General features: G+C 43.1%; 3 protein-coding genes across 3 annotated transcripts; 1 reads left to right on the top strand and 2 right to left on the bottom strand.

Moving 5' to 3' along the window:
* Window positions 1–904: 904 nt before the first annotated feature.
* On the top strand, window positions 905–4549 carry LOC132255624 (CTTNBP2 N-terminal-like protein). The gene is made up of 5 exons (XM_059751726.1): window positions 905–1076; window positions 1186–1287; window positions 1345–2215; window positions 2574–2665; window positions 2838–4549. The coding sequence occupies exons 1-5, from the start codon at window positions 996–998 to the stop codon at window positions 3180–3182; spliced, it is 1491 nt and encodes a 496-aa protein (XP_059607709.1). The 5' UTR covers window positions 905–995; the 3' UTR covers window positions 3183–4549.
* A 1180-nt stretch (window positions 4550–5729) lies between these two features.
* LOC132265863 (facilitated trehalose transporter Tret1-like) lies at window positions 5730–10417 on the bottom strand. The gene is made up of 2 exons (XM_059766649.1): window positions 10264–10417; window positions 5730–7515 (listed from the first exon to the last, which is right to left on the bottom strand). Exons 1-2 carry the CDS (start codon window positions 10294–10296, stop codon window positions 6112–6114), a joined length of 1437 nt encoding a protein of 478 aa, XP_059622632.1. The 5' UTR covers window positions 10297–10417; the 3' UTR covers window positions 5730–6111.
* Window positions 10418–11416: 999 nt separating this feature from the next.
* Window positions 11417–12490, bottom strand: LOC132255914 (pancreatic triacylglycerol lipase-like). The gene has a single exon (XM_059752086.1). The coding sequence runs from the start codon at window positions 12488–12490 to the stop codon at window positions 11417–11419; it is 1074 nt and encodes a 357-aa protein (XP_059608069.1).
* Window positions 12491–13157: the final 667 nt, after the last annotated feature.

The following is a 13157-nucleotide window of genomic DNA, read 5'->3' as shown; positions in this document are numbered from 1 at the left end:
TTGAAATGTTGTTCATGGGTCGCATTTATGAAGGAAAAAGGGAAGAGCATGAGCATGTTAGTGAAATTTATACAACAGATGCCAAGTCACTCTGATACTCTTATTAATCTCTATTATACTTGCTATAAAATTGCCTTGCACTTCATCAACATATTAGCTTTTCGGTATAAATAATAATTCTCGTGACAATTCCACGATGAAAGCTGCAGTTCGTTATTGCTGCGCTGTCTTCATGCAGACATTGTTGCGCGCGGAAAGCAATGATCTCTAGAAGTCATTTCCATGGGGAAATCTTCATCTACTTCTCTCCTGATTCAGGACTACAAGGACTCTTCTTATGATCTTGGAATGTTATTATTAATCGACATACTAATGATCTCAACTAAAACATAAGGAAATTTAATAGAAGTACGTAAAAGTTTCTCACCAGATATTCGTTTTCCAGCGATTATTTTAATTTTCAAACTATGGACCTTATATCTAGGCCACTACTGGACCTAGGCTCTTAAGCGGGGGTTTGTTGGAAAGGCTTCTGTGCCAGGTATAACATATTAGAACATTTGGTTGATCCATGCCAAAGGAACTGAGTGAATGAGGCAAAATGAGGAAAAAGTGTTTCATTCGATTGTTAAGATGAAATGGTTTTGAAGATTACTCCTTGCTATTCTTTAATAACTGTTTGTTCTATTGAATTAATTTAACTTAATCTAACCACTGTTGTATTTTCGCCTAATTAATTGTCATTTTGTAAAGATTTCACTTTGCTTTTTGGACAAAACGGGTCAAAACTGAATCCCCGCCAAATTCTGCGCTCTTCCGCGATGGCAGCGCTCCTGCGGCAAGCACTGGCGAAGTGCGGTAAATTGATGCGTCAAAGTGACACAACTGCTCGAAATCACAACAATGTCTCCTAGTGATAGAGACTGAGAGTGTTTTCAGCTATTGTGCACTATTTGGGGCAGTCTATCCACCGAGTGAGGCTTGTGCGTGGGGCGATGGCGTCGAATTTGAAGGAGGAGAACGACAACAACCCCTGCTCGCAGGTGGAACTCAGCAAGATGCTGGCCACGACGAAGGTGAGTCGCAGGAAAGATGGTGCTTTGTGTCATCTTCTGCAACCCAAATCGATCATTTTCACCCTCTCGAGCGGCCTGCTCACTGTCTCTGCTTGTATTTCTCGTGCAGCGCAATCCCAAGATTGACTTCAACAAGTCGGACCTGCTGAAGCTGCTCAGCTACATGGAGGGCGAATTGCAGGCGCGGGACGTCGTGATTGCCGCTCTCAAGGTGAGTTGCCTGCACATCGTGCGTGAGTGGCTCTAATGCGGGGGTGTTTTTTTGTAGTCTGAGCGCGTGAAGCAGCTCATCCACATCACGCACTACAAGCCGCCGAGTCTCAACGATCCACACGCAGCGCTGTTCCGCGACAATCTCGTGTCCGCCGGCAACATCGCCAGCCGCCAGTCGTCAATTGCGGCGGCGTCGTCGGAGCAGGAGGCGCGCTCGTACCCGAGCCAGCAGCTGGAGATTTTGCAGAAGACCATCTCCGGGCAGCGGCAGACGGTGAACACGGTCACGCAGTTGCTGAAGCAGTCCAAGGAGAAGTACTGCCAGGCGCTGCACGATCTGGAGGAGGAGCGCCGGCGCAGCGCCAGCACGGACCCCGTGAGCGCCGCCGAGCGCGTGCAGCTGCGCCAGGTGGTGTTCGAGGAGCTGGAGATCGAGAAGAACACACGGCGGAAGGCCGAGGACGAGCTGAAGAAGCTTCAGAAGACGCTGGACGCGGAGCGCGCGCGACAGAAGCAAATGGTGCTGTTCCTGCTCAGCGAGCGCAAGCAGATCATCATGAAGTACAATGAGGAGCGCAAGCGCTCCGAGGATCTGGCGCAGATCTTGTCCGAGGAGAAGCAGCGTGTGGACACGATCGCCGAAGGCTTGGAGGAGGAGAGCAAGAAGTCGCTGCGCATGGAGGCGGAACTGGAGAAGCAGCTGCAGACGTTCGAGGCGGAGCGGAAGCTGCTCAAGGCGGCCAAGGAGAAGGAGGAGCGGCGCATCAAGGAGCTGGAGCACGAGATCCTGCAAATGCGTGCCGAGTGCGAGAGCACGAAGAAGAGCGCGCTGGACGACGCCAGCGGCATCAGCCCCATGATGTCCAGCGTGACGAAGGTCGTGCAGCCAACGGCCACCGTGTCCAGCGTGCCCGTGTCCGGACCGAGTGAGTACTTTGCCATCGATTGGCTCTGTAAATATCTCGCTTGAATGTCACCTTTGCCGGAGCATTTGTAATGACATTAACAAGCAGCACTGCTGACGAGAGTAGGGGAGAGTGGGGCCGCTCTGACTTGTGCAATTGCTCGTGAGTGTTGAAGGGAAAGATATAGAGGCGCCGCGCTCCTCTTGCTCTCTAAGCATCATTGATTTTTTTCATATTGTTTTTTATAACTTGCGAGCGAATTGTAGCACGAAGCGTCAATTGATATTAATCGATTTATGTGGACAATGAAGCTTCGTGGATTTGTTGGCTAAATACTTTCAATTCCATGTGCAATAATGCTGGCGATTATCAATTGCAGCGACTGGAGTGGCGCGATCCATCACATCAGGCCAAACTCTTCGGCAGACGGCGACAATGCCAGAGACTGCGAGTGGATTTGCCACGACAAAGGTCTGTTTTCCTCATGTATTTTTGGCCGTAATTTTCTTGATTGTTCTTGAGTTTTCTGGAAAGAATTCCTATCTTGAGTCAAATTTAATTTTATATTTCAATTGATAAAAAATATCTCATATCTTGTCACAATCGAGATACTTATTGAGTCTTCTGTTGTTTTGTGCTTCAGGTTGCGCCGCGGAAGATGACTAGCACGTCGGCCACCGTGGCTTCCAGCGCGCCGCAGCAGAATCTGGCGACCATCACCAAGCCGGGCGCGTCTCTACCTCAGCAGCAGTCGCTGGCGAAGAAGTCCGCGGCCATGCCGCCGCTGGGACGCGGCGTGCCGCCGCCGATTCCACCCAACAAGCCCGTGATTCCGCCAAAGAGGGACGCCTCGTCGTCGAGGATCGCGTCGGCGGCTGGGCAGCCGGCCAAGGACAAGGAGGACGGCGTCGGCGAGATCGCGGCGCCGGAGAACGACCTGCAGCAGAACTACCAGCAGATCGCGGTTGGTGGCAACAGTGGCAAGTAAGCACGCTGAGAAGCTTTTTACTGAGCGGAAATGCAGAGGGATGATTGAGCGCGGCTTCCAGAGGGGGATTCTTATTTGCCCAGAGCACACAGAAGGATGATCTCAGTGTTGATCTCAATGATTCCGCCAATAATCTCATTTCGCCCGATCACAACGACATCACGCGCGCCATCGAATGAAAGTCCGTGCAAAAGACAGCTATATTCAGTTTTCTCACTGTTTTTGTGCAATTTTTAAACAATTGACGGTCCTATTCAACTTTACGGTCATACTTTGTGATCTGTTCATGCTAGAAATTGCTCAAACATCACATTTTTGTCCAAAAATTCAACTAAAAAGGCTTATCTTATTTGACAAGACGTCAAATTTCGCGATTTCTTAGTGTTGGCTGAAGTTTCAGTTGAATTTTGACTTGTTCATTGAAGATAAAATGCAGAAATATTCAAATATTCAATTTGAAGATAAAAGGTTTTCCTACTCTTACATTTTATGAATTAATCCATTTATTTTATTTTTTACATTTTAATTTCTCACATTTTATGGATGATAAGAGGAGATGCGTAAAGTTGAATAGTGTCAATGTTTTTGTAAAGGAATCTTTCTGTGTGTTTTGGCGCTTTTCTCGAAAAAAAATATGGTTTTCCACATTTCTATTCCATTAATGGACGTTTTCCGACGATGGATGGGGAAAAACTACCGAAGAAACACCACCAATTTACCAAGTAGAAATTTCGCAATCTCCACAAAACATTCAAGTTCCGATAAGAGATAGAAAAAAAAACTCAGCCATTAGAAAGCTTTCATTTATAGGTAGTTTATACACATTGTAATTGAAGGACATGTAAGAGTTTTGACGGTGATATTTTACGAATTGATTTCTGCCATGAAAATGCAGTTTACTTAATTTTTTTTGCGTAGATTTATTTGTAGACTATTTTGTCAAGTCATAATTATAATTTTGTGTCACTTAATATTTGTATTTAATTTATATGGAAGAAGAAGAAGAAAAAAAAACATGTCACTTAAAGTAGATTTAAGTTACATTTTATGCTTAGGACTATTTTTTTTAATACTTATTAAGAAAGAAAATTCTGGCGAAATCGCGCAGCTCTTTATTTATCAAATTAGTAAACTTTATTTTGTACAAATCTCCATGAATCTTTCTGAGAATGTTCAATTGATAAGGCGAGAATGGTTGATTGTCGACCAATTTCTCACTTTTTCACCTCAAATCCAACATTATTCTCTCGTCCAGGATGCAGAAGAGGAATTTTATAAGGGTGTGTTAAATTGATATAGAGAAGAAACTGACGCAAAAAATACTGAAAACTTATTTGTAGACTTTTAGTGACAAAGAGATAGACTTTTATTGAAAGGTGAGAAGAGAAATCTATAGAAACAACTTATTATCTTAAAGAGAAAGAGAGAGAGAGAGAGAAGAGCAAAAAGTAATATTATGTAGATAAAATGATGAGAAGGGATGAGAAAGAGAGAAAAAGCTTCTTTATATTGATATTCATGCATAAACATTATAATATCGTGCTATTGAAGATGAAAATATTCAGCATACAATTCCATAAATAGCATTTAAAAGGATAACAGTGAAAACCGCATTCGGGATTTTTCACCTTGATGTGTAGTGCAAAACATATTTCAAGTCATTTGTATTCTATAAATGTGAAAAATCATAACTGAATGGTATACATTTGAAGTCATTAACGTGATGGAATATGAGCGATTATAATGTATTTTTTTCCCTCATTATTGCACTCTGAAAAAAAAAGAAGAAACAGTGAAGAATAGATGTGAAATAGATATAAAAAAAATCACATAACATTAAAGACACACGAATATATCACAGATGAAGAAAATGGTAAGTAAAAATGAAGAGAAATAATAATTGCTAAAACAGGGAAAGAACTTAAGGACATTTTTTAATGGTTATATTTACTTTTCTCCTTAAAATGCGCGAGCAAAGATGATGCGAATCGATGGAAGAGCATGAAATAATCGTTGAATGTGAAACAATACTCACTGGTAGATTTACAAGTGAAACCATTAATGTAACATATAATATATATATGGAAGACAGACAGAGAAAAAGAGAGAGAAAGAAAGAGAAATAGAGAGAGAGGAGATGAGCAAAAGTGGGAAGAATGTTGATACTTATCTATTGTTAATGTTCATGCTAAAAATTAACTGATTTAGAACACTAGACAGAATCAAAATCAATAAATTGATTTAGAACTGTACTCAAAGTCTCTTCGTCATCAGGGCAATCAAATGTCGATTATGATTTTCATCGTGCTAATTTTTGATCAGCATTTACTCCAAATGATTAGAAAATCAGAATTTTAACAATTGAACAAGAAATATGATCGAAAGTCACGCAATTTTTTAAATTTTGTGGCAATTTGCCACTGTAAATTCACTGTGAAAAATACCTTTTCGTCCCTTCGGATTGTGCAGAATTTGAAACATCGGCCGGCGCAAGAAAAGTCTCACTTTAACATTAAATAACATAATTTTTTATTATTTTCTTCACTCTCCTTTCGTTCTCGATATAATTGTTTATGAATTTATCCATATTTTCATTCTTTGAGAATTGATTTTTACTATTGCCTTCCACGTCGCGTTGAAAGACTGAAACGCAGAATCCAAGACTTTTGGTCGGGTGACCGATAAATTGATGATCTCAATGTGACCAAATAGATGAGAATTAGAACTGTCTAATCACTGTTGATCCTGTTGAAATCAACAAACAAAACAAATTTATGTGGCTCTAATTTGGAATAATTGGTCATTTGAGTTGCGACGATGACTCAATGACGCGGCGGAAAACCGCTTCTCGCCGGTTCTCGCCGCAGAATGGAAATGCCTGAAAGATGAGCAGGTCGTGCTAATTGTCCAAGAGTCCAACTCATTGATCTTAAGTCTTGCTAACTGGTGCCTCCAGATTCGCGTCACTCGCCGTCATCGCGAGATTGTCCACGCCGGCGCTCTTCACCGCAGAAACTTTCCGCGAGCAGCTCTTGCGCTCGAACAACTGCGTGATGCTCTCGAGATCGCGGCCCTTCGTCTCCGGCACGTAGGATATCACAAAGAGGACGCCCAGGAGGCACATCACGGCGTAGGCCCAGAACGTGCCGGCCGTGCTGATGGCCACCTGGAGCGGATGATACGTGAAGATCACGATGAACATGATGAGCAGGTTGAAGGAGCCCGCGAAGGAGCTCAAGATGCTGCGTTGCTTCGTGGGGAAGATCTCGCCCATGAGCAGGAAGGGAATGCAGCCGAAGCCCACGGAGAAGCCGATCATGAAGACAATCAGGCTCACCAGCGGCAGGAAGCCGTACTCATTGTTCCCATTGTCGCTGAGGTGGAAGGCGAATCCCATCGATGTCATCGAAATGGACATGAGTGCGCCGGAGACGATCAGCAGCGGTTTCCGGCCGAAGCGATCCACGACGAAGAGGGAGGCAAAGTTGCTGAGCAGCTGCACGACGCCCACAATAATCGTGGCGATGTTGCCGTTGATTGAGCTTCCGGAGGCGCGGAAGATCTCAACGGTGAAGAAGATCACGGCGTCGATTCCGCTCAATTGCTGGATCATCAGCAGCACCAGGCCAACAGCCAGTGGCAGGAGCACTGTTCTCCTGCACAGTGCGCGCAGAGAGTAGGATTTGTAGGCCTTCACGGCGCTCGCCTGGTCAGCGGCTGTGCTGAATCCGGACAGCGCCAGCCATTCCGCCGAGACGTCAGCCTCGGGGATCCTCTTCTTGCTCTTCAGCCACACCGGCGATTCCGGCAGGAAGGCGATCACGATGAACTGCAGAATGCCAACGGCGCAGGCGAACCAGGCCTGCTGGCGCCACGGCAGGAAGCTGCCGATCACGTAGGCAAACACGATGCCCAACGACATGGCGATGGCGGGAAAGGAGGCCAGCACGCCTCTGATCTTCGGATCGCTGCACTCGCTGACGTAGATCTGCGCCGAGGGCAGCGTGATGCCCACCGCGAGTCCCGACAGTGTCCTGCCGGCCATGATGATCTCCCAGCGCTGCGAGAGCGCGATGAGTGCCCACGAGACCGCCCAGATGGGCGCCGCCAGCAGCACGGAGATCTTCCTGCCCATGCGGTGCATCAGCACCATCGTGACGAGGCTGCCAAAGAAGGCGCCCAGCGGCGGAACGGAGCTCACCCACGTCTCGATGTGGCGCTCCGGCAGGAGCTGCGGAAAGGTCTCCTTGATGGACGGAATGGCCGGAGCCGAGAAGCCGCGCACCAGCCCGATGCCGAAGTACCCGAGCGAGACGCACAGCGACAAGATTGTCTGACGGAAAGGAAAAGAAGAAGGAAATATTGATTTTAATTGCGATCCGCATGAATAATTTGAAAAGAAAATGAATGAAAATATCGCCAAATTTCCCTTTTCATTCGATGTTCTGAACGAGATTTCCTAAAGAAAGGGGCTTTTAAAATGAAACCTTAAAGTTTTAACCCTGTTTTCTTCCTTCGCCGACATATTTGGAAGAAAAATGTGCCGTAAAATTTAATAAATTTTATGAGAATTATAAATTCAAAGTTTTTTTTTACATTAAAAGTGTTTGAAATCAGTAAAGAAATTATTCCGAGTGTTTTTCATACATAAATTTAACCTTTTCCTGCTAGCGTCCAATGTAACTAATTTCATCTCAATGATTTATTTGTTATAACTCAGGTTTAGAAGATATTTTCCATATTTCCCTCGAAATGCGGCAATGCATTTGATGATGATCAACAAACGAGCCATTTTCCCTTCACAAGCAGCCTCGGCGTGTCCTCCAGACGGTTTAATTTCTTGTCTCTGTTGCGTGCAATTGGCGTCGTGATTGATATCACTTGCACGAACCTTGACGTCATCACTGCGATCGCCAAGGAAAACTTTCCACGCACGCCACAGAGATTAGTGAAGAAATCCGACAAAATGCTCTTAATAACACTTCTCATCGTGGCTGTGATGATTCTAAAATTCGCCTGCTTTTAATTAATTCAAACATCGTGACAATTTGTATTTAGCGCCAAGGCGAGAATTTTAGCCAATTTCACCTAACTCTGCCACCACTAAAAAATCAGTTTTCCTTGGTGTATTGCTGCAATTTTCCGGAAATTTACCCACCCAAACAAAAGGATGAATTCAGCAAATATTGTCCAGTGAAACGAATCACCGTGTCTCGAAGGCATTCATGCTTGAGAAAGCAATTTTCTCAGATGGAGGAACATCGTAATGACCTAAAATTGCTTCTTAACAGATTGCAAGACGGAAGAGGCGTTGCATAAGAGGTGGTGGAAAATTTTGTACATCGCGCTTTATCCAAGAAACAACTTTATACAAGAACAGCAGACAAAATCGCAAATGCAGTGAATCAATAAGCAAACACTGCTTGAACTGCGCGCAAAGATAAACAAGATCAGTTAGCAAGTGTTTAACAATATACACAATATCAACTGTTTGAAGAAAGTTATTTGTATGTTTTCTTCCGATCATGCCGAAAAATGTGCTACTTTGCAAATCAATTTGACACAATCACTCCCAAAACAACTTGCTTAGCCGCCAATCTGTGTGCAAAAATGCCAAATCTCGTGATGAAAGAAAAGCCAGATTGAACCAGAAACCGTGTGCTGTGAAAACCAACCTGATCGTGTGAGTTTTACACATGTTTTGATAATTGTAATCAATTATACTGTGGAAAAAGGTAATTGACTTGACAAGAACTTTATATCGCCATTAAACACTATCACCTGACTTAAAATAACAATACAATTTCGGGTTGGTAGTAAAAGAAGTTTGTCGAAGTCTGTCTGTTAAGTTTTTTCGTCAATATTCAGTAATTATTTTGTAATTGAGTACACAGAGTTAAGGCATCATTGGTCAATTCCGGTGTAGCGAAAGAGTACGGAAATATCATCCCACATTGGAATTGTTGAACTTGACTTTTGGCGGCAAAGGTCAAACGCAGTGCTTAACAGCAGAATTGCAGTCGAGATTCGCATTTAATGATCCCAATATTCAATTACACAATTTAAATGCTTTCATTCGCTTATTGAATTGACTCAATAAGTATGCTAAAAATAACTTTAACCCTTCAACATGTTTAAGTCACATTGCAAATGCGGGAAATCTTTAAAAAAATCTTCTCAGTTGTTTTATTATTGCACTTTGGAACGCGGATTTTGTCACGTAATTGGACTTTATGGTGTGTAAATTGTACAAATACTACGAGCAAAGCATTGTAAATATTTAATAAAAATAATTTAGGGGAGAACAGAGCTAATTTTGTCTTTTACAAAATGTTTTTAAAAAATCAAAAATATCTTTAAGAAATCAATTTAATTTGAAGAATTTCGCAATCTTTTAGTTGCCTCTGTTTACTTAACAATGCTTTCAGTTTTCCAAGAATTTTTTATTTTCAATTTTTAGGCTAAAACGTTTGTGGTTTAGGAAAAATTTCCTGGATTTTTTTTGACGTATGAAATCACTGAATTTAATGGAAAACATTAACGAATCGTAATATTTGGCTAAACTTCATTGGAATTCCACTGTGAAAGTGTCAAGTTTCTTATGAGAAAATCCCATGATATTCAAACTTAGACTTTAATGGGGTTTTCCCATTAAAAACCACTCCTTAATTGGTGACTAAAACTTGCCCCACTCTCCCCTAACAGAATTCTCCGTTCAATTATCAACCAATCTCTCACTGTTAAATCATAATGTAAAGCTTTAGGAAGAAGAATTAGAAAAAAATACACTAATTTACTCCACCCGAGTCACGTTAGATGTGCATTTCATATTTAGCACATTTTAGAAGGAGGAAAAAACACGACAAATTTGCAAAATACTCTTACGATGAGATAAACATGCAAATTGGAAGCTTTTTTCTCCGACGATCAATTTTTCTTACGTCTAGCGGAAGTCAAAGAACTTTGTTATGATTTAAAGAATCCCTTGCAAATCCCGCAAACAAAACTAAACCTTGGAAAAAGTTTTTGGTGGAAAATATGCATTTTTTAGCGCCTTTGCAGACACTTTTAAGACACTCACTTGCCGAACAATCGCCTTGGAGAGATGATTCATTTTGCGGCAATTTCTCTTCTAACACTCCACGAATTGATATATTATGCTCTGCGCCTATGACAAAACTTAGACTGCGAACACTATGGATTATATCTAAAGAGATGCTGATCTTCCGCTCCTGATCAATAGATCATGTCTCGCTGGAGTTCACGACGAAACTGATTTGTGAACTCCACAGCATTTTCCAGCTTTGCACGGTGATTGTTGACAGTCTCATTAAACTTGGGGCTTTTATTCCGTCACCAATTGGAAGAGATTCACATATTGTTGCGAGTGATGCGCTTATTTCTGGATTTTTTTTTGTGTGCGCGCGCCTCTAAACTGTCACTCTCCGTGTCTAATAGAATTTGAAACCACTAAATTGGACTTCTTATTGAATTAAGAGTATACTAACAATACTCCTGACGTGACACATTTTTTTATTGGACACCTTTCAGTGTGACTTGTATGGCCATTTAGGCTCTTTTTGCCGCATCACGACCAGAAAAAGCAACATTTTTCCATTGCAAAGTGTAGGCAAAAAAAGCTAATGATTTTATGGAATGCACGCAATACAATTCTCACTGCAGCCGGATGAAAATCTACTAAAAATTCCCAACTTCTTACCAGATATCGAGCTTCAGCGGCACGTGTTTGCAATTAACATTAAGAAGAGCGGACAGAACTATCACACATTGCAAGATTATTGTTCAGAATTTTTGAGGAAAGCTTCCTGGGATATTTCACTCACTCTTCCCATGAAGATTAGAACCTATTAAAGACGACGTCAACTGAAGATTGACTAGCAAATGTTGCTAATCTGAGCAATTTCCTGCCTTATATAAACATGTACATTGTATGCACACAACAGTCGCAAAACCATTTGGAATCATTGTCAGAAAATATCATACTTTTTATGATTCACGTATCAATAAAAGGAAGCATAAATTCAGAATCTCAAATATGATTTCATGACAAATAAAAGTTTCCATTAGACACGCCCACTCGTTAGCTCCGCCTATTTCCAAAAGCTTCATCGCACACTTTGTATTCTTTATCTGAATGTTCAAATTGTTTCGAACAACCAGGTAAAATATACTTAAAAAATTTCTACATATTTGCAATTGCTTTATTGAGCCTTTTAAATGCGTCCCATGGCGAAAGGAGAAGCACTGTTTGTGGGTAGCCAGAAGACACCATGCTGGGAAGGATCTAATGGCTCTCCACTCTTCCTTCTGCTGGCTCCGGTCTGTGGACAGGTGCCGGCCAGGATCTGGTCATATCCTCCAGGACAAAGAACAGCATAGAAGTGCGTGTTCGTGTTGATGGACTCAGCATAGAAGTGGTTAGAGCGAGCGTGAGCACAAGCACCGGAAACGTCAATGCCACATCCGGGCTGAGAGCTTCCGCCATTAGGATAGTAAGTGGCGTCTCCAATGGGAACAGTGAAGCCGAGAACACCAGCGTTTGTGTGAGAAGATTCTACAAAAGCTGCGTCTCCGCGGTCCATGCGAGTCGTGGTGTCATCAGCGCTGAACAGAGGCCAGGCAGGATCCAGACCAACAACACTAGCAAGCTGGTTTGGAGGCGGATGATTCTTTCCCGCGAATCCGGCCACATGAGCACCCAAGCTGTGTCCAATAACGGAGATGTGAGCCCTCTGAGCGCCGCCTGAGTTCACGATGAAGTGAATGAAGTTACCAACAATGGCTCCAGTTGGGCCGACGCGATTCCTGGCCGTGATGTAGTTAATAGTCTGGGCACCAGCGCTCCAATCCACGACGAAGACGTTGAAGTTTCCGCGCTGCATGAAGGCGGCGCGTGCGAGGGTATTGGAAGCTGCCCCAGGGCTTCCGTTCCAGCCGTGGATGAGGAATCTCGTGGGATGGCTGGGATTGAAGTTGGAGTTGGCAAGAGAGGCGGCATTGTTCCTGATCACAGTCTGTCCATTGGTCGGATTGCTCTGGGTGAAGAGCAGGAAGTGGACATCGGTTTCAGGGTTGAAGAAGTTCTCTGGCTCCTGATTCAGAGCCTCATTCACGTTGACGATGTGGAACTTTCCCTGGGCATCTGGCACCATTGCCCACTCCTTATTGTCGATCACAGGCATGAACTCCTCTCCGGGTCCCTCCTCCATCGGCAATCCCGGGGCCAGGAGGCTCTCCGGGAAGGCACACGCGGCACTCACGGCAAGCAGAAACACGAACACCTTCATCTCGATCACTAACAGCCCTGATCAGATGCGACGCGTCTTTTATAAAGGAACTTATCGTCCCTTATCGCACCTGCGCAGTCATCCGCAATCAATCTTGACCTCGTGATAAGGGGAGACCCTCGGTGAGAAAGTAGGATTACGGATCGAAGATCGCAATGCATAATTTATGGGCTGTTTTCGCCTCCGGGAGTCCATTTGCTCACCTCATTTTATCAATGATCGAAGACTTGGAGGCAAGCAATAGACAAGCTGAGACGTTGATAACGTACGGCTGACTGGGATTTCCCAAGATTCTCCATTCAAAGTTCGCTAGCGACGAATGTGAGAAAAATATGAAATTCCTCGCACGCCAATTATGTGATAATTGGCACGATAAGAGGGACTCAATCACTTTGAAAAAATCCACAAAGTCTATCGAGATGTACGAACGTGGAACACTGGAACAATATTGTATCAAGACCAAACATTACACCAAGTATTGCACTCTAAATGACAATAATAAAAGTGTAAATAATACAATTTTGCATTTGCAGTGCTTATTTTAGTATTTTGGTAGCACTTTGCATTTTAATTATTTAAATAAGAAACTTTTACGCAATAAACGCACACGAGTTTTAATCAAAATATCAATAACTATTGAGAAAACAATCAATGCTTTAATCCGTTG

Source organism: Phlebotomus argentipes, unplaced genomic scaffold (assembly GCF_947086385.1).
Source record: "Phlebotomus argentipes unplaced genomic scaffold, Phlebotomus argentipes genome assembly contig_5, whole genome shotgun sequence".
In the NCBI taxonomy this organism is placed as follows: Eukaryota; Metazoa; Arthropoda; class Insecta; order Diptera; family Psychodidae; genus Phlebotomus; species Phlebotomus argentipes.
This window is presented reverse-complemented; position numbering and strand designations above follow the sequence as displayed.